We start from the raw sequence: 23,344 nt of genomic DNA, 5'->3' as shown, positions 1-23,344 counted from the left end.
ACTCATGGGTTTTCTTCAACCAATGTGATTCTATTGAGTATCAGTTATAATAACATTACGCAGTGATGTCTTGTCTTCATCTAACCTGTGTTCCTTTTGCAGATGAAACCTCTCTCATTTTCACAGTCTATATTTTTCCACATACCAGTGGACTTCTCTGGGTGTTTAACCATCACAACACAGTCATAGTCCTACATGGGAAAGAGTTAAGATAAACAGTTGAAATTAACTTAAAGTATTATTTTATATAATTTCTTTAATAATCTATACTATTTATTTTTTTTAAATTGCTGCAGCTACAAGGTGGAATGTAATGTTATGTATAGAAACACATTGGGTGTCATTTATGAAATATATCAGTAAATTCAGAGTAATTTTCATGTAATATGGACTTTCCTAAAACCTTCCCTCTGAATTCAAAAATACTAAATAAACGTCAGATTTGATAGTCATTTGTAAACATGCACGCTCATTCACTATTAGCATAATCCCCACCTATGCACTACAGTGCATTTACACATTTGTTTTTTCACATACAGAAACCAATACTGTCAAAAACAATCTTCATTCACTCAGATCTGTGACTATTAGGGTTGTGACAATTAATCGGGCAAATGCGCGTTTTCTCAATTAATGAATTTGAATGAATTACGGTGAAATGCCGCCACATTCAAAAGCCAGGGGGCGCTTTCGTGCAGAAACTCCATTTGTGCCACAGAAGAAGTATCATTACAAACACTATTCCAGGAAATGTCTACAGGAATATTTATATCGCTGTTCTTCAGATTGTTTCAGGTATTTTCATGATAAAAGAGAATATTTTGAATGATTGTGTTTGACGAGTGTTGCTTTTTTAAATACTTGTTATAAACGAGTCAAACTCATAGTGATTTTAGATTGATAAGGACTTCCTACTGATCACGGAGCCGTAGTACATGCACAAGCTGTGCATGAAACACTGAATCGGAGCCTTACGATTCAGAATTGATTTTTAAACAGGTCTTTTCAATGGGAACGCGATGCATCGATGCACATCCCTAGTGACTATAAATGGTATATTATTCCAGGCCAGTAATAAACAATGTCACATGATGTTTGAACAAGTACCCCATGACGTCACCATTTTTATTGTTTTTTCATTGTATTGTTTAGACATCGACCATAACGCTATTGTTTAAACCCTGTTTTTAAACATTTACATTTTCAGGTCCTCAGAACACTGATGTTATGCATGGAAACCAATTTCCCCACATAAGAAAAAAATCACGTTCTGGTAAAGCATAATGATAAGATAAAAATTCAAAATTATGACTTTAAAATTTTGACTTTTATCTTATAATTATGCCTTTTAATAATTTCATATTTTTTTTCTTATGATTTACCGGAGAATGTTTTTTTCTTATGTGGCGGAAATAGGCTTCCATAGGATGTAATGTGTCATGATAAGGAGAAAACCTTACAGAAAACGAATTTTTGTGTTATCAAGTTGAAATTCAAAAAATAGACCTGTTAGACTTGTGGCTTTAAGACCATTGAGTATCTGGACTGTTACGGGACATCTATAATACATTTTCATTTATGAAATATATTTTTGTTTTAATTCCACTACACAACTTTCAGAAATAGTTGCTGCAAACTATGTGGCCGTGTCATAGCTTAATAGGTTTTAAGACCACAGCACATTCTGAAGACGCCAGCAAACAAAACAAAAATACTTTAGGATGCATTGAGTTGATAAAATATGACAACTTGATCATTTTGATAACAATAATTAAATGAGCACTTTTTGCATTCAGAGAAGCTGAATAAAGAAGCTTTGATGTGCTGCATTATTCTTTGCACTTGGTAGTAACATCATGCACACTTGCCTCTGTATCATAGTAGTGTTCAAGTTCGGTTCAAGTTCGGTTTATTTTCAGGAATATATGGCCTCTCGGCCCAAAATTCCACAAATATCATACCATGGCGGACAATCTCTTTTTCATTCCTTGATATATATATACAGTGCCAATCGCCATGCATACACAGAATCACACATACTTTGTGGACATCACCTACAAGAGTAAATTCACTTAAATATTTCTCACGTAAATCTATGTACAAAGGACAAACATACAAAAAGTGCTTCTCATCTTCTATCACAGAAATTTTTGTTAAGTTACAATAATGACAGATTCTTTCTGCAACTGGTGTATTACTCCATCTGCCCGTTCCTATAGCTAGCTGATGACCTGAGCATCTAAACAGGAGCAATGACCGTACCAGTTGCACGTTACACACAGATGTAATGTAGCTCTCTTGTATTAACAAAGACTTGCATTGTGAGTACATGTTTAGTTTGTTATTTTCTAAAACTGCTGCATACCACGCCTCATGTGCTTTTTCTTTCAATCTTTGATTCAAAACTGCCGTAAATATTCTTATATCACCTACACTTTGGGCCTCCCAAGCAGCAGAAAAACCATAAAATTCAATAATACTTTAATATTGGTAACCCAAGTTTTTCTACCTACTTTATCCAATTCCAATAGCATATTGTAACATTTTTTGGGATAACGATAATCAAGCATAGACACTAATTTTACCCAATACATAATACACCTTTTCATATAACATGTGGACAATGCAAATCTTCCTAAGTCACCCAAAACAGCTACATTGCTTACACTTGAACTAATACACAGAAGTTTTTTACAAAAAGATACTTGAACATTCTCAATACATTCTACTGGCTCATAGCCCCAGATTTCACAACCATAATACAGTATAGGGGCGACCATGCGATCAAACAAAAACAGGGCTTGAGTGTAGCTAATTTTTTGCTTACGAACAAACCTTAGCAAAGAAAACATTGCTTTCTTGCCTTGGCTTGCTAGATGCTGTCGGGTTTTCCACCATGACAATTTTGGTGTAAACCACATAACCAGGTATTTGTAACAGTTAACTACCTCTATTTGCTCATCAATAAAATACCATTTCTCATTTTTATTTAGATGCCCCCCTCTTCTAAAAACCATAATTTTTGTTTTACTCAAGTTCACTCTCATACCATAAAGATTTCAAAATTTTTCCAACTGTTCAATCTGTCTCTGTAACTCTCCAATTGTATCTGCTACAGTGGCCATATCATCAGCGTATAACAAAGTTTGCACTTCTGTCATCATTTCAATTTGAATACCTTTACAATTTTTCTTTACATTTAGGAAAAGAATAAACAGAAAAGGGCTCACCATGCAGCCCTGTCTCACTCCAATGGTACAATCAAAATATTCTGTTAAACCTTCGTTTCCTTTCACACATGATTTGAGTTTAGAATACATAGATTTCAGTACATTAAATACTTTCCCACCAATACCATTCTTAATAAGAATAAAATACAAAAGAGTGTGTTGAACACTGTCAAAAGCTTTAGAGAAATCCACAAACATACAATACATCTTTCCTTTTCGCTTTGTAATGTACTAAGAATTTACCTGCTTCATGTAAACAATCTGTCAGGGTTTTGACTGCTATATTAATGTTTTCTTCAATTTTATTACAAAAATCACCTATAAAATTACTATTAAGTAGATAAGATAACCTTTGCACAAACTCCATCTCACCGCTTATTCCCCATTTAAATCTTATCCAAGGTCTTACATTGCTATCTGTCTTCATTTTATGTATTGATTCAACGCTATTTATCATCATTGTATATAGTAAAGGGAAACATCATGCACACTTGCCTCTGTATCATAGTAGTGTGCTGATATAGGATAACCTCTGAGCCAGTTAGTGTATTTGACACCTTTACCATCAGTCCACAAAAAGCGCATCTCAAGGTTGATGTCATTTAAACCGGTATACACGTCAGCAGTAGATCTGAGCATCAGAGTTGTAAGAAATGCTGAAAATACAAACAAAGAAAATATTAATGCTTACAGTTACACATTTCAGTGCAGAAACATTAACTAGTTTTACCAGAAAATACGTATTAGTATTTGAGTGCTAAAACACTTCAGATTTCTTATCTTAAAAAAGGTTTAAAAGGACGTCACATGTAAAGAACAGCATTAGTACTCACATTGCTCTGTGTGACCCCGAACGGACACCAAATTGCCTCCATGTGAAATGCAGTGATCTCGTGCTTTATGCCACTCCATCTCATTATCGAAAAACTTGTAACACTATTTGGAAACACAAACAATCAGAATTAAAGCAAGGAAAAGAAATGGCAGAGAAATTTGATGTGTTTGGCAAAATATGAGATGAAGAATTTCATTGTTGTTGGAAGAAGAAAATATTGTGTGGCCAGTGGTATAAATCACTTTTTTGCCTTTAATTTTCACTGTGCTGAAATTGTGTGTGTGTGGCCCTTTAAGGCGATGTGCGAAAATAGAACAGCCATTTTGTGAGAACTCTTTGGAGCAGTCGCATGCTGCGTGTTGTGTTGACATCCATAAGGATTTATGCTGAATTGTTGCTGTTCCGCCTGGTAAATATCTCTTAAAAACTGTCTTTATATCCGTGGGAACTGGTGACCTACTTGTGTGAACATTTATTTGTGTGTAACTCTTGTAGATGAGATCGGTTCGAGTATAATCTGCATGATCCTCGTGTCACGTGTGAAATACAAGTGTCTGTGTAAGTTCAGTGCTGCTTATATTATTTATGTGATTTTCCAAAAGTGTTTTAAGTGCTATAAATACTGTTAAACCTCTTGTTTTAATGTATAACAGTGTGTATTTGTGTTTCTCTTATCTCTTTTGTACCATAGCTACTACCGTATTTTTTTTATTTTATTTCCTTTATCGTATTATTGCTGATTTTTGTTTTGTTATATTTTCTGAGCCCCGTGTGTTCAGTGAATTGAGTGAGAAAAGTTCTGTTAAACAATCCCTGAGATTGTGTGCATTCATACAGCCTCATTAACACTCAAGATGTGTTTTGGTGCTTATTTAAGTGTATTTTCTCGAGTGTGCATCTTTATTGAGTGTGCTGTGATTCTAACCAGTGTTTGATCTTTGCTAAATCTTTAAGATCTGATTTTATTACACTGCATTTTGGTGAAACATTATTTTGAAAGAATTTCTTATTTTCAATTTATTTTTGTTTACTGATGTTCCCACCGACCGCTGTAAACTGAAAGTATAAAAAACAGCAGTCAGATAAACCCCTTTTATAGCCATGTGCGTTTCTTTACCACCCGGTTACATTTTTGGTATCAGGAGTGGGGTAATCTGACGGTCGGGAACAGTATAGTGTCGATCACATCTTTGTTTTGTTTTGTTTTTAAAAAATATGGTAGTGGCTGGTGCTTGAGTTGCAGGACTCGCAGTGGGATTGGTCAGCTGAGTGGTCTTCGTCCAACTGCTGGAGACGTCCGCCGAGGGTTTAAGGCCAAGGGACGGGTAACTGGATGGAGAGGAGACATCGCTAGCTGCTACTAAACTGCGAGTGTGTTTGCGGATCGGGATCCAGTGACGTGTGTTTTGCAGAAGTGGACGAGAGTGCTATATGCACATTACAGACAGTATATCCTTTGAACTGGGAAACAAAAAAGCTTCTCACAAAGACTTTGTGTTGTTGAAAAGACTTTTAAACATGTCCCAGCCAGAGGAAGAGGCTGAAATAGAACATGGTGCTGCTGGTGGGGAGGGCGTGGGTAATGTGCAAGAACAGATACAAGAGCTCAGTAGAAAGCATGCTGAAGCTATGGCAGCTATTGCCAACCTGAGTAGAGAACCAACTATATCCTATGTATATGTGTCCAGAGAGCGCCACATTCAGCCTTTTAGTGGTGATCTATGTAAAGATGGTAGAAATGTGGATGAGTTAATTGAAGAGGTGGAAAGAGTGCTGCTTGTGAGAAATCAAACATCTGGGGCCAGTTGTTCAAAGGTAAGCTGATCGGATTTTGGTTATCGGATTGGATCAAATCTTGAAAATGGGTTGTTCAAAAGGGAAAGAAGGAATCTGAAATCAGATTAGATCACAGAATCCAATCCTAGTTTAAATCTGGATCAAACCTTCAGTTTGTGTTGTTCAAAACTTGTCAGTAGGATTTGGATAACTTTGATCCAAAAAAACTGGATTATCCTGATCCCAACAGGGGGTAGGATTTAAAGGTGGATTCCAGGAGGGAAATGTAGAAAAACTTTAAAATTGGTCAAATAACACATTTGTTTCATTTAGTGTATATACTTTTATTTATATTTTGAACTTGACTTGTGTAACCGTTGTAACAGCGATAAAGTAGATATAGTAGACATAGGCTACCAATTAAGCTATTCAGTAAAGTAAAAATAATGAAATATGAAATAATCCCCCAAACAGATTTCAATCACAAACAAAAATAATATAATCAATTTTTATGTCATTCATCACCGTATATTAATTTCAAAGAAACAATCATCAGAGATGATGAGCCTGTCAAAAACAATGTCTAACAATGGCATCCCTTACTATACACTTGAAGCGTCCTTTGTGCGTCCACAATGTATTTGTTATTGGATATATTTTTTTTTGTGACTCAGGTGAGGGTTCATAAAAGAAATTATAAATGGATGTTTATGTTATTTTTGTGTTTTGTCTCAAAATTAAAAACTCTTACAGTGATCCCATATTGGTTCTTCTACCTGTTCTTCACATAGCTGGTAGCACATGTTGTGATATGTTGTCCCATTTAGAGCACAGGTAATCTGGATTTGGTAATCTTGAAAACTGTGTATCTGGATCAGGGTGATCCAATCCAATGTTGCTTTGAAAAACCGGCATAAAAGTAGGACGGATTACCTGATCCTGAATAGGAAAAAATGTGATTTCCAAATCCGGATCATTTTGATCCAGATTAAAATTTTTGAACAACTGGCCCCTGAAGATCAAGCTGATTTTGTTCTTTCTCTATTAAAAGGTGCTGCTGCAGAAGAGGTTAGGTTAAGGCAAGGGTGGCGTTCTCCACAAACAGAGGACATTTTCTTGTATTTAAGATCGGCCTTTAGAGAAATACGCAGTCCAGCTCAGCTGTTACAGACATTTTACACTCGCAGACAGCTGGAGGGTGAAGACCTCCGTACATACTCTCATGCCCTTTCACAGATGTTGAATACTATTTTAAAGCAGTCCTCTGATGCTATCGCCAATGCGGCCCTCGCACTAAGAAACCACAAAGAGATGTAACACTCCGAAGAGAGCTCCGTAAATTTGTAAGGGACAAACCACAGTCTACTTTGATCGAAGTAAGAGACGAAGCGTTAATGTGGTCTCTCGAAGACACCAAACTGCGCGCTAGTAAGGTAGCCAGTAACTGCAGTGTAAACTCTAATGTTGCAGAAGCTCAGTGTGCGGCTATGTTGACACCTGTAGCAAGCTCAGTTACACTTGATGATGTTCTGAAAGTGGTAGCAGAGCAGGGCAAAGCCATAGGGGAGTTAACGCAAGCTGTTCAGAGGCTGACTCTACAATGCCCTAAGCCTGAGTCTTTAAAGTTTCCTAAGTCTACAATGCAGCCTAGATTTTCTGATGATGGTCAGCCTATTTGTTTCAAGTGTAATGGTGTCGGGCACATTGCAAGAAACTGTGTGAGAAAAAACAAACAAGCTGTCAAGGATGATGAGCCATCTTCCTCACAGCCGGGAAATGCCAACCCTCGGTCGCTCTGAGCCAGGCGATGCAAGGGCAAGCAATAGGCTAAACCCATTTGGACTCAAATCGTGATCGGTTACTCAAACATGCTGTGGGGAAGTGTCTGGTGGTTGACCTGAAAATTGGAGGTGTGACGGTGTCATGTTTGCTTGACACCGGAAGCCAAGTCAGTACAATTACCGAACACTTCTTTAAAGAGCACTTGGCAGGTGAAGATAAGTGTAACGTTCCCATGAAACGTATATCTTTTATTGTTGATTCTGTTTATTGATTTTATAGTTGTTTTGTGCTTTGGGCTGTACCTTTTTGTTATTTGCCTGTCCTTTTCTCCTGTGACTCCTTTAGGAGGGAAGAAAAAGAGGGAGAGAGAGAGCAAGAGAATGCGTGCTCCTACGGCCTGATTGCTCACGCCACCTGCAGCTCATTACAACACTACAAGCTTCCTTTAAAAGACTGTGCTTGCGACCGCGGGGGAGAGTGAGCTTGTTGGGGAGAGACATGTGTTGCTACTCCGTTGATTTGAATATACCTGTTGAAAAGTTTTAAGCAACTCACATTGTTAAGAGTTGCTGAGAGGCTAGTTGAAGCCTAGTGAACTTGTTTTTTGTTACCTGATTTGTCTCTCTGTTTACCCGAAAGCCTGTAGGGAGGTGGGTGCCCGCTTTTTACTTTTTGTATTACATTTTTCTCCTGTTTTTCCTTAGTTAGGGAGGCAGTGTATTTTGTTGTCTATGATATTACTTTTTGTTGTTAGTTTAGCAGATTTAATACCCCTAGGTAGAGGGCTTTATGTTTGTTATTTTGGGCTAAACCCCTCCTGATGCTTTTTGTTTGCTTCCACTGTTTTTGTTACCCCTTTTTGACCTGAAACGAGCGAAGAGTGTGAAACTCCAAATAAAACGCTCCTTTTTGTTTTCCAAATGGTGGTTTCGTCTTAATTATTTTGCTTTAACTCTTTAATTTCTAAACTCAACTGTGACATCAAATAACCCCTGGATTTAAAGCCTAACACCAACTAAGAACGTAACATAAGGGTATGCTTTCTACATCTGGTTGGTTAAGAATTACTGCTGCTAATGGATTAGGCATCCCGTATTTAGGTTATCTTGAACTACCAGTTGAAACTATGGGTATCACCCTGCCTGAGTGTGGGTTCCTGGTGGTAAGAGATGTACAAAATTCGTCTGCTGTGCCAGCACTCATCGGCATGAACATTATAAGCAGGTGTAGGCAATTAGTGCATGCTGAGTTTGACACCACGCTGGGTGGGGAGTTAGAATCTGACTGGAGAGAAGTTTTCCAGCACATGCAAAGTGTCAGTCAAACTAAGAAACAGGTTGTTGCACATATCGCTGGGAAGGAGACAGTGCATATTCCTGCTTGGTCAGTTTCGACGTTGATGGTCTGGGGAAAGGGGAATAGGTGTCTAGAGGGTTCGTCTGACCTGTTGTTGGAGCCTGGTAAGTTCCCCCTCCCTCAGGGGCTAATAGTGGTACCTTCTCTTGTTTCCACTTCAGCACCACTATTTCCAGTGCGAGTTGTGAATCTCTCTACAGAGGATATATGGCTGCAGCCTCGCACCCGGCTGGGTATTCTCTCTCCTGTTGAATCATTATGTTCTGGAGAGGGTTGTGAAGTAAAGTTCAAGCGAGTCGCAGCTGGGGTGGAGGAGATTACCGTAAGCACAGAGGAGAGTCAAGTGGGGGCAGAGGGCTTACCAGACTTACTTACCGAGCTGAGTTTGGGTGGAACTGCTGAGCGGCAGGCTGAACTCAAAGAGTTGTTACTGAGGTACGTGAATGTGTTTGCAGTAAGTGATGAGGAATTAGGGTTTTCCGATAAAGTGCAGCACAAGATCCATCTGGTCGATGATGTACCGATAACACAGCCATACCGTCGCATTCCACCTACCCAATATGGGGAAGTCAGGGAACACATCACTAAGCTACTTCAAAAAGGGGTCATTAAGCCTAGTAGTAGGCCGTACGCGTCACCCATAGTACTCGTGAGAAAAACAGATGGAAACTTGAGATTGTGCGTGGACTACACTTAAACGCCAAAACAAAGCGAGATGCTTTCCCCTTACCTCACATTGATGAGAGTTTTGATGCGTTGCAGGGTGCTAAATTCTTCTCCACCATTGACTTGGCTAGCGGTCACCATCAGATAGCTGTGCGAAAACAAGACCAACCTTAAACCGCCTTCACCACCCTGTTTGGAATATTTGAATACTCCCGTATGCCTTTTGGCGTGTGTAATGGACCGTCCACATTCCAAAGTCTTATGCAGTCCGTAATGGGGGATTTAGTATTTCAGACTCTGCTGGTTTATTTGGATGATATCCTTGTCTACTCGTCTACCTTCCAGGAACATCTCAGTAGACTGGAGGTGGTTTTCGCTAGGCTAAGGGAGGCTGGACTTAAGGTTAAGCCTGATAAGTGTAGTTTTCTCCAAGAACAGGTGAAGTTCTTAGGTCATCAAATCTCTGCTCAAGCGATTGGAACTGATCCAGGAAAGGTAGAGGCTGTAAGAAATTGGGAGACGCCAAGTTCCGTGAAAGAACTAAGGTTCTTTCTAGGGTTCTGTAGCTACTACAGGAAATGTATTGAAGGGTTTTCTAAAATCGCCGGTCCTCTCCATGACCTGGTGAACTTTTGCCTGAGACAACAGAGTATGGTGAAGAGGCCTGCGTTTTGTGCACTTTGGACAGAGGAGTGTGGTTTAGCTTTTGAACAGTTAAATGAGAAGCTTACTTCGGCCCCAGTCTTGGGTTTTGCAGATTTCTCTCTACCGTTTACAGTTGAGACTGATGCTAGCAAAAACGGTTTAGGTGCTATCCTTTATCAACAACAAGGGGACTCTAAAAGAGTGATTGCCTATGCAAGTCGTCGGCTACGCAATGCAGAGAGAAACGATAGGCATTATAGCAGTATGAAGCTTGAACTGTTAGCCCTTAAGTGGGCGGTTTCTGAAAAGTTCAGGGGGTACCTGTTAGGTGCAAAATTTGTGGTCATCACCGACAACAACCCATTATGTCATCTGAAAACAGCAAAGTTGGGTGCCATTGAGCAAAGGTGGGTAGCTCAATTAGCTGTTTTCGATTTTGAGGTACAGTATCGTCCTGGACGAAATAATGTCATTGAGGACAATGATGAGTTTTAGCAGGGGAGAATGTGGCCAGTGGTATAAATCACTTTTTTGTCTTTAATTTTCACTGTGCTAAAATTGTGTGTGTGTGGCCCTTTAAGAGATCGCCTGTTTGGGCGATGCGCGAAAATAGAACAGCCATTTTGTGAGAACTCTGTGGAGCAGTCGCATGCTGCGTGTTGTGTTGACATCCAGAAGGATTTATGCTGAATTGTTGCTGTTTCCGCCTGGTAAATATCTCTTAAAAACTGTCTTTATATCCGTGGGAACTGGTGACCTACTTGTGTGAACATTTATTTGTGTGTAACTCTTGTAGATGAGATCCGAGTTTCGAGTATCTCTTTTGTACCATAGCACTACCGTATTTTATTTATTTTATTTCCTTTATCGTATTATTGCTGATTTTTGTTTTGTTATATTTTCTGAGCCCCGTGTGTTCAGTGAATTGAGTGAGAAAAGTTCTGTTAAACAATCCCTGAGATTGTGTGCATTCATACAGCCTCATTAACACTCAAGATGTGTTTTGGTGCTTATTTAAGTGTATTTTCTCGAGTGTGCATCTTTATTGAGTGTGCTGTGATTCTAACCAGTGTTTGATCTTTGCTAAATCTTTAAGATCTGATTTTGTTACACTGCATTTTGGTGAAACATTATAAGAATTTCTTATTTTCAATTTATTTTTGTTTACTGATGTTCCCACCGACCGCTGTAAACTGAAAGTATAAAAAAACAGCAGTCAGATAAACCCCTTTTATAGCAAACTAGCTATTCTGTTGCCGTGTGTGTTTCTTTCTTTACCATCCAGTTACATTGAATAACTCAATGTGTTTTTCCCAGTTTTATTGGTCCAGATTCTCTGTGGTTTTGACATTTTTGGACAGTAATGGTTCTTACTTTTCCTTTGAACAGAGTCCATTCAGGTGCGCAGCCGCCCAGTGCTACAGTGATTGGAGACATGGTGGTGTTGACAAAATAAGCACTTCTTTTACAGATCGAGGGTAACACTACACCACAATTAACATCATTCCAGAATCCTACAGAAACATATACATGTTATCTATCACATCATGTGTACATAAACTATTTCATAGTTAACAACATGATATACAAATAAACAAGTTTAAGTTTATTTGTTGCAGATGATAAGTCCTTACCCGATGTCTTGTAAATGGTCACACAGTTCTCATCATTGTTGGCGAAATTTGGTTCATTTGGATTCCATGCAGTGTATACAACAGGTGAACCGTCCACCCAACTACAGAAAACAGCACCAATGTAGTTTTATTGAACTCATTACCATCATACTCAATGAAAGGTTGTTACAGTTTATTGTTCGCTTATTCAGTCCTATAGTTTATCATCCTTTGTCCTGGTCCTTCATACTCACTTAAATGATTTGTCCAAATCTACAGTCATCCCAATGTAGAACTGATTTTCTGATCCTTTTCTGATCTCATCCTTTATCTGTAAAAAAACATCAGATAACACATCTCAGATGTCTATGTGGAAAACGTCTCGGTTATGTATGTTACCCTCGTTCCCTGAAGGAAGGGAACGGAGACGACACGTTGTCACCGACGAATTGGGAACCGCTTCGCGTGGACCTATCTGCTTCGAGAAACTATAAAAAATCCAATGAAATTGGCATGCAGGTATTTGCATCTGCCGGCGCCGCCCCGCGAGTATTTAACGAGAGGCAGGTGCGTATACCAAATTACTCTTTTCACTGAGAAAGCCGAGCATCTAGTGCCCGGCCACACTCAGCAGTGGAACGAAGGTTACATACGTAACCGAGACGTTCCCTTTCAGTCGGTCACTACGACGTCACGTCGTGACCGACGAATTGGGAATCCCTACCAAAGCGCCACTGGAGCTGACCCTTCCAGTGCCTGCGTAAAACCTTCCGTCTTCACTTTTACGAGAGACGGAATCTGGGCTTACAGCAGAAGGCCGGTCACTACTTGTTCCTAAACCCACGGTAGCGAACTAGGCAAAACTGGGAAGCGAATCCAGCCTGGGCGGAACTAGGAGACGCTGCGGAGCCAACCCAGAGGAGATTGTACGAATGGGTGGTGCAAAATAGCCCGTAGGTTTATGACGTGACTCTCAAAACTATATTCATACTAGAGAGAGAGCAGAGCGGGCTCTGCAAGGGAAAACGTGGTAGATTAGCTCCACGGAACATACGCGCATAGGACACCTCACAGGGGCGCTATACGGGGGCCTAGTCAAACACGGGTTTTCAGGAATACAGCTAGTGAGAGGCTGACAGCCGATGCTCCGCAACATCGACTGTCAAGGCGATGGAGGAAAGTCAAAACCTTATTTTGTGACGTTTTGACCTTACGGCCTTCCATAGTGGCGCAGTCGTGCAGCGCCAAAACGGAGGCTGCAAGCCAACACAGGAGCCGACTCTGAGTGTCTCTACCAGTTTGAAAAAAGAACACGAGAGGACACCGGCTCAATACGAACACTGTAAAATCTGGTGAACGTGTTAGGTGTCGCCCAGCCAGCCGCTCTACAAATGTCTGTTAGCGAGGAACCACGAGCCAATGCCCAAGATGAAGCCACACTTCTAGTAGAGTGGGCTCTCAAATTAAAGGGGCATGGAATGCCCTGCTTTTTGTAAGCAAGGGGGATTGTGTCTACAACCCAGTGAGACATCCTCTGCTTGGTGACAGCTTTCCCTTTCTGCTGACCACCATAACAGACAAAGAGCTGCTCTGAGATACTAAAGCTTTGAGCTTGGTCCACATATCTACGCAATGAGCGCACAGGACATAACAAAGCCATGGCTGGGTCTGCCTCCTCCGGCGGCAGCGCTTGCAAGTTCACCACCTGACCTTTAACTCTTTCACCGCCAGCGTTTTTTTAAAAAGTTGCCAGCCAGCGCCAGCGTTTTTCATGATTTTCACCAAAGTTTAATGCCTTCCAGAAAATGTTCTTCTTTAAATATATAAACATACAATATAGCAAATGAAAGAACAGACAAAAAAAAACGTTTCATCCTACCTTCAGTGGTTCTTTTGTAATCAGCTTTTGAATATGGGTAGGTTTCCGCAAAAACACCACATTTTGAGCAAAAAGCAGAGATAATTAAATTTTTGTGACGGACTTTTCATAGAGATCCCATTCAGAGCGATCTTTAAAACAGACACGGACATGCAGCCGCTTGCCATAGGGCAATACTTCCGGGTTTAAAAAGTTGCAGAAGGGCGCCACCTGGTGGATAATAGCGGTATTGCGGAAAGATGGAAAATCTCGTCATTGGCGGGGAAGCGTTTTCTCTTGATTGACGAGATATCTCTTCAATGGCGGGGAAAGAGTTAAAGGAGTGGTGGGAACTTTGGGCACGTAGCTGGGCCAGGGTCTGAGTGTTACACTGGAATTGGCGGCCCGAACTGAAGGCACGAATCGTTGACCGAGAATGTTTGAAGGTCCCCTATCCGACCCTACCATGGACAGGTCCCAAGGATGAATAGAGGGAGGGCGCAAAGGATTCAGCCTTCGTGCACCTCTTAAAAATGTAATGACCAAGTCGTGCTGACCCACTGATCTACCGTTTATCGGTGCGTGATGCACGGACATTTTCGCGATATCCATTTCAATCGTAAATGGGGACAGCCTCCTCTCCAAGCGATGCTGGAGATACAAAAGCACGACTCTGATTGGGCATTCTCGGGGGTCTTCTCGTTGAGAACCACACCAGTCAACGAACAGGTTCCATTTAAACTTATAAGCCTGTCTAGTAGACTGCACTCGCGCTGCAGAGATAGTGTTAGAGACCGCTTGCGGTAAATCACTTAGAACCTCCGCGTCCTGTTCAACGACCACACATGGAGGTTTCATAGATTGGGACGCGGGTGCCATAATGTACCCCCTTCTTGAGAAAGAACATCCTTCTTTATGGGAATCTTCCAGGGAGTGCTGTAGCGAGGAGCACAAGTTTTTAAAAAGAATGCGCTCCTCGTCCTCCCTGAGTTTGCACAATGTTTGCGCGATGAGGCTCACTGGAGCGAAGACCCCGCGGCCAGCTGTGCGCCAGCACATCCATGCCGAGTGTTCCCTCGGTCAGTGAATAAAACGTGCGCCGAAAAAAGGTTTCCAAATCAGCTGAACCGACTGGGGGTGGAGTCGCCATTCGCCGGGGCGCACTGCTCGTGAAAGCGCGTCTGCCACTGTGTTGAGCGACCCCGGGATGTGAATGGCACGAAGAGACCTCAGATTCTTCTGACTCCAAAGGAGGAGATGACGGGCGAGATGCGACAGGTGACAAGAGCGCAAACCGCCTTGGCGATTGATATACGCAACAGTCGCAATGTTGTCGGTGCGAACTAATACATCCTTGTCTCGGAGATCGTTGCTGAAATGAATGAGAGCGAGAAGCACAGCCAACAACTCGAGGCAATTTATATGCCAGCGTTTCTGGAATGTCGTCCAGACACCCGAAACTGCATGCCCATCGTACGTGGCTTCCCACCCCGTGTTGGAGGCATCTGTGCACACAATGGCATGCCTGGAGACCTGTTTTAATGATACCCCTGCTCTGAGGAATGACGGGTCTAACCACGGAGTGAAATGGAGGTGGCACGTCGGTGTGATCGTTACGCGATTCGGTCGTGAAGCCAATGCTGAAGCGGTCTCGGAGCAGCCCGAGCAGTGTCACAGCCGCTGCTGCTGCCATATGACCCAGGAGCTTCTGAAATTGTTTCAGAGGGACCGTGCTCTTGCCATTAAATGAATTTAGACAAGTCAGGATAGATTGCACACGCGCTTCTGTTAAACGTTTGGTTAAATCAACCGAATCCAGTTCCATGCCAAGAAAAGAGATTCTCTGCGTGGGGCAAAGTATCCTCTTTTCCCAGCTGACCTGAAGACCGAGACGGGCGAGGTGTTTTAACACACGGTCCGTGTGATCGCAAAGCATCTGACGGGACTGGGCTATTATTAACCAATCGTCGAGATACACTAGAATGCGCACACCGCTCTCTCTCAGGGGTTTTAATGCCCCCTCGACAACTTTCGTAAAGACACGGGGAGAGAGAGTAAGCCCGAACGGTAAGATTTTGTACTGATATGCCCGCCCCTCGAACGCAAAGCGGAGAAACGGCCTGTGTCGAGGAAGTATCGAGACATGAAAGTACGCGTCCTACAGGTTTGATGGCTGTGAACTAATCGTTGGACGAATGCATTGAAATATGCTCTCTTGTGCGTCAGCAGTTTGAATGGCAACTTGTGAAGTGCTCGGTTCAGCCAACGCAGGTCCAGGATCGGTCGCAACCCGCCGCTTTTCTTGGGTACAATGACACTGAACGAGATGAATTAACGGCACGATCAGAGTACCCGCAGCGAGAGGAGCGGAGGTGATCGCCGATGCGCACTCTGTGAGCGCACCGACAGAGGTGTGGTGCATTGTTACACTCACCTGTTTCCGCTGATGGGTGGCTGAGCTGGGGAGATCTCATTGTAAAAGACTTGGCAGCTGTGACACCCACTGGCGAGGGAGGAGGGGAAGGACGCAGGGCTTTGCACCCGTCCGTGGCTCCAAAGCTCCCCTGAATACCTGGAGAAGGAAGAGGAATTCGCCCTTTTTGTGGGTACCGGTTAAAAAAGCCGGAGGAACAGAAAATATAGAAATCCATGGATCCGTTTTTACCGTCTCCGAGAGCGATCCCCTCCATCTCCAGGTCGCCCCCCCAGGCCGCTTGGTTTCGTTTTCCACCTCTCATAGCGGGCTGAGCGGGGGGGTGAACTGCATATACGGCGGGTTCCTGGAGCTGCCGCTTAAGCGGATATAGGAACAAAAAATGCCATAGCAGGTCGCCCTCGGCGATGAGCAAACCAAGGTGCCGACGTAACGAGGCATCTAGGCTCTGACGTGGGGTGATAGCCCCAGTCTGCTCTAGGGCGGCCGAGAGCTGTCGTATGATGCTCTCAGCCGCATCGCCGAAATGGCTGGTCAAGGTTCTCAGAGCATTCAGGAGATATTTCTTGTCTACCTCCTTCATGTCCGCAAGACACAGGCAAAGATAGCATTCCTGGACCACCAGAGTGGACATCGCCCGTCCGACGGCTTGTACAGTGACCATGGACGCTCTCAACGCCAGGTCAGTGTACACCGCCAGATCGTGACCTCCCTTGTGCAGATCCTTCAGTGCTTTCACCTGGATAACCTACAGCAACGCCACGGCGTGCATGCCAGAGACCGCCTCCCCACAGCCCAGGGGGCGCATGAGGGAAGGGTAGCTGGTCGTTTGGGAGCAGCGTTACCCTTATCGGCCTCACCGTCAAGAGAGATGAGAGGTGATGGCTGAACGGTCTGTTCAAGGAGGAAAACGGGTTTTCCACGACCACACCAACCATCATGAACCCCCGGGAAAGAAACGTATGGGAGGTCAAAATTGACGGCCTCCTCTCCGATATTGCGACAGACATAGAATCCTGATGAGGCCCGACAGAATCCGAGGGCAACGTAGAATACGCGCCACCAGACCTATCGGTACCCCTGTGGATCAAGGTGCTGAAAGCCTCCAGTCTGCAGACTGGTTCAGCACTGTTATACAGAGATCGTCCTCCTGAGCTTTTTGCCACCGCACCTGACGTGACTCAGCAACAGAGGCCCATATATCTGTCACATTCGAAATGCACGGCGAAATGACATCTTTAAAAAGACGCACTTGCCAAGATACGAGAGAATGGCTGTCTTTAAAAAGACAAATTCAACTCGTACTGCTCTTTTAGGGAAATCACTCTTTAATGCTGTGCTGAGCTGATGAAGCACACAGGGGAGCGCAACGCACACACTCAAACTCAAGTTCAAAGTGAAAGTAAAGAGGTGGAATTATGCGAGCCTCCGCTGAAATGCTATCTCTCCAACAACACCAACACGCAGCGTATCCCCATGAGCCGAGAGAGCTTCTCAATAGCAGTTGATCTACCGACTTTCGAAGCGAAAAGAGAAATTTGGTATACCCACCTGCCTCTCGTTAAATACTCGTGCGGCGGGGCGGCGCCGGCAGATGCAAATACCTGCATGCCAATTTCATTGGCTTTTTAATAGTTTCTCGAAGCAGATAGGTCCCCGCGAAGCGGTTCCCAATTCTGAAAGGGAATTCTTTATGATCACATCTTCAGATACTGTTTCAATCTCTGCAGCTGCTTCAAAGACATGAAGATGCATAGAGGTGTAAAGTACTTGAGTGATTTTACTTGATTACTGTACTTAAGTATTCTTTTTTGGGGATTTTTACTTTACTTGAGTACAATAAAAAATCAATACTTTTACTTAATTACATTTTTAAGAAAAAAAAAGTACTCCTTACTCCTTTACTCCTTACAGTTTTATTTATTGTTAAAAAGTACTTATTTTTTAGAGATTACTTCATTGTATTTTCCCTTGTTCCCTATCAAAAGCTTTACTCGATGCTGCGCTGCTAAGCGCTATGGGGAAAGTCTTTATTGTTGACCAGCTGAATATAGTGTGCAATGGAATTGACCCGGAGGTATATAGCCTCGGTTGATGACGACATCACAGCGCACCCAATGCGAGGCTATAAAATAGATGAGCACATGCTGTGTCATCAGGTCTTTTTTTTCTGACCAACTACTGAATGTGTGTGTGCTACACTGAAATGCAAATCTCTCTCTTACCTTTTGAACTTCACTTGAGATCTTTGTTAGGAGTTAGATTCCAACAAGATAGAGTGCAGATTTTCTCTCTTTCCGATTTTTAAAGAGTTTAAGTTAAAAGGAAAATATGAGTAAGAAGAGTCAAAAGCAGTCTAAGTCGTGTTTGTTTTCGCTTTATGGCAAAGCACGACACACACACTTAACTGTTTTGTGTGTTTGGGGGAGGAGCATGCGGTCATGGCTTTACAGTCTGATGAGTGCGAGCATTGTGAATCATTAACAATGCTTCGTGCTCGCCGTGATTATTTTCTGACCCCACCGTCAAATTAAGATATATTTCTTCGCGTGATTCCGAAGTGCACTCCGGTGTTTCTTCGGTTCATATGGGGATAATTATAATAATGACGTTCATGATATCTCTCTCAGTTCTGCGGAGTTTGATAAACCAGCCTCCGAGCGTTCCTCGCATGTTGAAAGTCGGTCGAGGAGCTTCTCGATGTGGTAACACACGCCAGGTTGCAAATTGTCTGGCCTCGCGAGCCAGAGAACCCCAAACTAAGCAAAATAGCGGATAAGTGACAAAAGGGAGAGGATGAAACATGAGCCTCTCTCTTTCATCGTCCTCCGCACTTCAATGGCATGATATTCACTTCTGTGAGACCGGAACGAAAGCAAGTACTATTGCAAGAAATACAAACTCTACTGATGAAAGGGGCCATAGAGCATGTTCCCCTTCCAGAGAGAAGGTCAGGCTTTTACAGCAGATACTTCCTTGTTCTTACAGTCGGCCTAGCTTTATCACCCCGCACATACACAAAATGTATGGATGTAGCATTGGCTCCATTGAGACTCCGGGGCATCCGCATTTCAAATGACATGGACGATTGGCTAATACTAGCAAAATCGCGAGAGGTGACGCTCCAAGACAAAACATTGTGTTGGCACATCTACTTTTTCTAGGGTTGAGATTCAATGCCAAGAAAAGCGTTCTTTCTCATGCCCAGAGAATGACTTATTTAGGGATAGTTTGGGATTCGATTACGATGCGGGCACATCTTTTTCCCACACGAATCGTGACCATTCAGCGTACCCTGAGCAGAGTCAGGCTAGGCCAGGATCTCACTGGGAAACAATATCAGAGGATATTAGGGCTTATGGCATCAGCATCCACGGTGATTCCTTTGGGGCTGTTGCATATGAGGCCGTTTCAGTTGTGACTCAGAGCTGGAGGGTTTCATCCAAGGGCCAACCCTCAAAGGCTAATAAAAGTGACGTGCAGCAGGCTTCGTACACTAACTATGTGGATAAGACCCCGGTTTGTTGCCTTGGGTCCCACGCTATGGGCGACTTGTCATCGCGGACTGCTAATGACAGATGCTTCCCTGGCAGGCTGGTGTGTGACCTTAGTTGGTCGTCCAGCTCAGGGGGAATGGGAGGGTCATCAGCTCGGTTGGCACATCAGTTGCCTAGAGCTGACAGCTGTATTTCTGGCCCTGAAATACTTTCTACCCCAACTGAGAAGCTGTCATGTCCTAGTGCGGGTGGACAACACAGCGACAATCTCACACATAAGTCACCAGGGTGGTCTGCGCTTGCTCAACTTGAACAGGATAGCGAGGCAGATTTATCGGCTCAGGACAAGTCCCTGTCACTCAGAACAGTTTACATCCCGGGGAACCTGTATGTAGGAGCAGATTTACTGTCCAGGCAGACATTATCGACTGGGGAATGGAAACCCCACCCAGACATAGTGTCTCAGATATGGACCTGATTTTACAGAGAGGAAGTGGACCTCTTGGCCTCTTTTCAGATAGCGAAATGTCTCCTTTACTTCTCTCTGAGTCCCCCAGCCCCCCTGGGTCTGGACGCAATGGCGCACACATGACCGGTCAAGTGCTTCTATGCGTTTCCTCCAGTGGCGCTGCTCCCACAGGTTCTAGCCAGAGTTCACCAGCAAGGCTCTTGCCTCTTACTGATAGCACCGCGTTGGCCGAACAGAATATGGTTCTCAGAGATAATATCTCTCCTCAACGGCTCGCCATGGGCGAGTCTGGAGAGAAGGGACCTTCTGTCTCATATGATAATGCATCTCAGGCCCGTCCTGTGGAATCTTCTTGTTTGGCTCCTGAAGGGTACCAACTGAGGGACACAGGTTTGTCTCCTGATGTTATTGACACTATTTTGAGTGCTAGGGCTCCTTCCACTAGAAAGAATTATGCCTTTAAATGGGGAGCCTTTGAAGCATGGTGCACGAAACATAATGCAGATCCTGTTAACTGCCAGATTGCTACAGTTCTGAGTTTTCTGCAGGAAAAGCTTTCAGCAGGTTTATGCCCATCCACTCTCAGGGTTTATGTGGCCGCTCTTTCGGCTTGTCACGCTTTGGTGGCAGGGGCGCTGCTCGGGAGGCATCCTCTGCTCGCTCGCTTTATTCGGAACTAAGATTCCTTCGTGGGACCTAGCTATAGTCCTTGAGGGTCTGGTTCAGACCTCCTTTGAACCTCTAGAGTAAGCATCTGATAGACTTCTGGCACTAAATATGTTTTTTCTAATGATAATAACTTCTTTTAAAAGAATTGGGGATATGCAGGCTCTGGCGGTCTCGCCATCCTGTCTAGATTTTGCCCCAGGAATGATGAAGGTGTGATGAGGCGGGCTGGTCCTTTCCACATACGTTCACAAGATTTTATAGCTTGGATGCTCATGTCACTCCAGGATCTCATGTCCTCGAGTCAACATCTCAAGCTGATGTCTATACCATTTGTCCATAAAGGGGTATCCCCCACTGCTATTTATTAGTAAGGGGTGCCTTCTTATAGGTGTTTGTAAGGCGGCAGGAGCTTCCTTTCCACACACATCCACTATTTTTAGCTTAGTTGTTTATGTCTGAGATTTCCTTGCAGTCCTTGTGTGCACATCCGTAAGGGGTCCAGACATCTCCAAGCACGGCAGCGTAGGTATTGTCGTTCCCCATAGCGCTTAGCAGCGCTGCATCGAGTAAAGCTTTTGATAGGGAACGGAGGGATTACTTGAGTGTAACCTTGTTCCCTGAAAAAGCGGAACGAGATGCTGCGCTGTCTTGCCGTACAGTAGATGTCCCAGGAATGGTCTTCAAACAAAAGATCTGATGACACAGCTGGTGCTCATCTATTTTATAGCCTTGCATCGGGTGCGCTGTGATGTCATCATCAACCGAGGCTATATACCTCCGAGTCAATTTCATTGACGTGTTTGCACACTATATTCAGCTGGTCAACAATAAAGACGTTTTCCCATAGCGCTTAGCAGTGCAGCATCTCGTTCTGCTTTTTCAGGGAACAAGGTTAAACTCAAGTAACCCCTTTGTTCTTACCAAACCAATTGAATTGCGCTGATGGCCAGTTTAATTTAAATGTTATTTATTCTGGAGCCTTTGGACTAAACTAAGGAATTCGCCAACAGTTAATCTGAAGATTTTATCGCTTCTTTGAAACCGACCACACATGAAGTGTGTTCCCGTGTGACACCTTCCCTGCTATTTGCCGCCTCTCTAACAAGACTAAGACCTTGTTCACACTGTCAGTCCAAATCTGATTTTGGTGCAATTTGACAGACTCCATCCACGGGAGAAATGAAGGTAGGGATTTGTGAATAGATAATACAAACGCTGCTTTGTAGATTTTGAAAATGTTTATTATTATCCTCTCTATATTAATATGACCATGATGGTTTCTATGGTTCATTGGCGTATGTTGTTGCCAGTTTACAGGGCGATGTAATCTAATGGTTGTTTCCAAGCACTTTAAGGCTGCAATAAAGCCTTTTTTATTTACATAAAAAATGCCTAGTGTGTCTATTTTAATGGTTGCGGGTGCGGGGTGTAAAAATAGATACAGTGGTGCGGGGTAGGTTGGGGCAGGCCAAATATTTCATAAAAGCAGGACCCGCGGGTTGGAAAAAACGCAGACCTGTGCATCACTAGTCAGGACATCTCACTTACATGGTAAGGGGGACCAGATATTTTGTAATGATCAGCAATTTCAACTCAAGTTCTTTACTTTGTCCACTAGCAGGACTACATAATAATAAAATCTTTATAGTCAAACACTTTCATCAGTGTTTAAATGCTTCAAAACCCTAAAACACAAGTGTTACAACCATAAAGAGAAAATTTTGATTCATGTAAGGTGTACAACTGAAAAGCATTGTCAGTATTTTATTTTACCTGTTTAAATAACATCTTCCTCTCAGCTTCACCAGTAATGACAACAAGATCAGCATGATTCTTTTTACAGAAGGCACGAGCTTCTTCCATAGGGTGCCGATCAAGATTAATGAAATACTGACTGGCACTGTAATGAATCCAGCCATCAGCTGTCTTGTATGCTACAGTGAGAGGACAAAAGACAAACATCTTGATTTATGTGATCTATAGCTGAAAAACATTTCTGAAACATCTTCTGTTTAACACACATAAATTACAATAACACATGGTGTAACGCTTTTTAGAAATGGCCATGAGTATTGCGAACTCGGATGTGGCATCGATGATCCAACACGAAAACGGTGATTGTGTGGGTTTATTCATTTATTTTTATGGTTATGGTGGCATTTGGGTGTCTGGTTAGTGTTATTTTTCATATTTTCTAGGTTGATAGATGTTATGAATTGTTGGAGGACGAACCCAAATGCAGACGAGGATGGATGAACACAAAAGACTTTTATTATACTAATGACAAAACTGAAAACAAAACCCACGAGGGGGCAAACAATATAAACAGGATAACAAGAACACTAAACTGTACAAGACTACACTAAGACACTAAACAGGATAACATGAAACAATAAACTAGACTGTATACAATAAACTCTACTATACTTCAGACAGCGTACTCACACGATGACAGAAACAATGCACAAGCACAGGACAAAGAATATAAGAGGATTATATAAGGGAGCAAATCAA

General features: G+C 42.8%; 2 protein-coding genes across 2 annotated transcripts in view; one reads left to right on the top strand and one right to left on the bottom strand.

Annotated features, from left to right (window-relative positions):
- The window catches only part of LOC135743931 (macrophage mannose receptor 1-like), a 62,886-nt gene that overhangs the window by 18,466 nt on the left and 21,076 nt on the right, over positions 1–23,344 (bottom strand). Inside the window, exons 17-23 of the mRNA XM_073813249.1 lie at positions 22,604–22,764; positions 12,158–12,234; positions 11,925–12,025; positions 11,665–11,804; positions 4,064–4,166; positions 3,726–3,886; positions 86–191 (exon numbers count right to left, since the gene is read on the bottom strand). Of these exons, the coding sequence (XP_073669350.1) occupies positions 86–191; positions 3,726–3,886; positions 4,064–4,166; positions 11,665–11,804; positions 11,925–12,025; positions 12,158–12,234; positions 22,604–22,764 (849 nt within the window). The remainder of the gene's footprint in view (positions 1–85; positions 192–3,725; positions 3,887–4,063; positions 4,167–11,664; positions 11,805–11,924; positions 12,026–12,157; positions 12,235–22,603; positions 22,765–23,344) is intronic.
- Positions 4,395–11,342, top strand: LOC135743940 (uncharacterized). Its single transcript, XM_073813243.1, has 3 exons — positions 4,395–4,474; positions 4,561–4,623; positions 4,757–11,342. The coding sequence occupies exon 3, from the start codon at positions 8,660–8,662 to the stop codon at positions 9,674–9,676; it is 1,017 nt and encodes a 338-aa protein (XP_073669344.1). The 5' UTR covers positions 4,395–4,474; positions 4,561–4,623; positions 4,757–8,659; the 3' UTR covers positions 9,677–11,342.

This window comes from Paramisgurnus dabryanus, chromosome 2, assembly GCF_030506205.2.
Source record: "Paramisgurnus dabryanus chromosome 2, PD_genome_1.1, whole genome shotgun sequence".
NCBI lineage: Eukaryota > Metazoa > Chordata > Actinopteri > Cypriniformes > Cobitidae > Paramisgurnus > Paramisgurnus dabryanus.
Note: the sequence above shows the minus strand (reverse complement) of the source record. Positions and strands in the feature narration are given on the sequence as shown.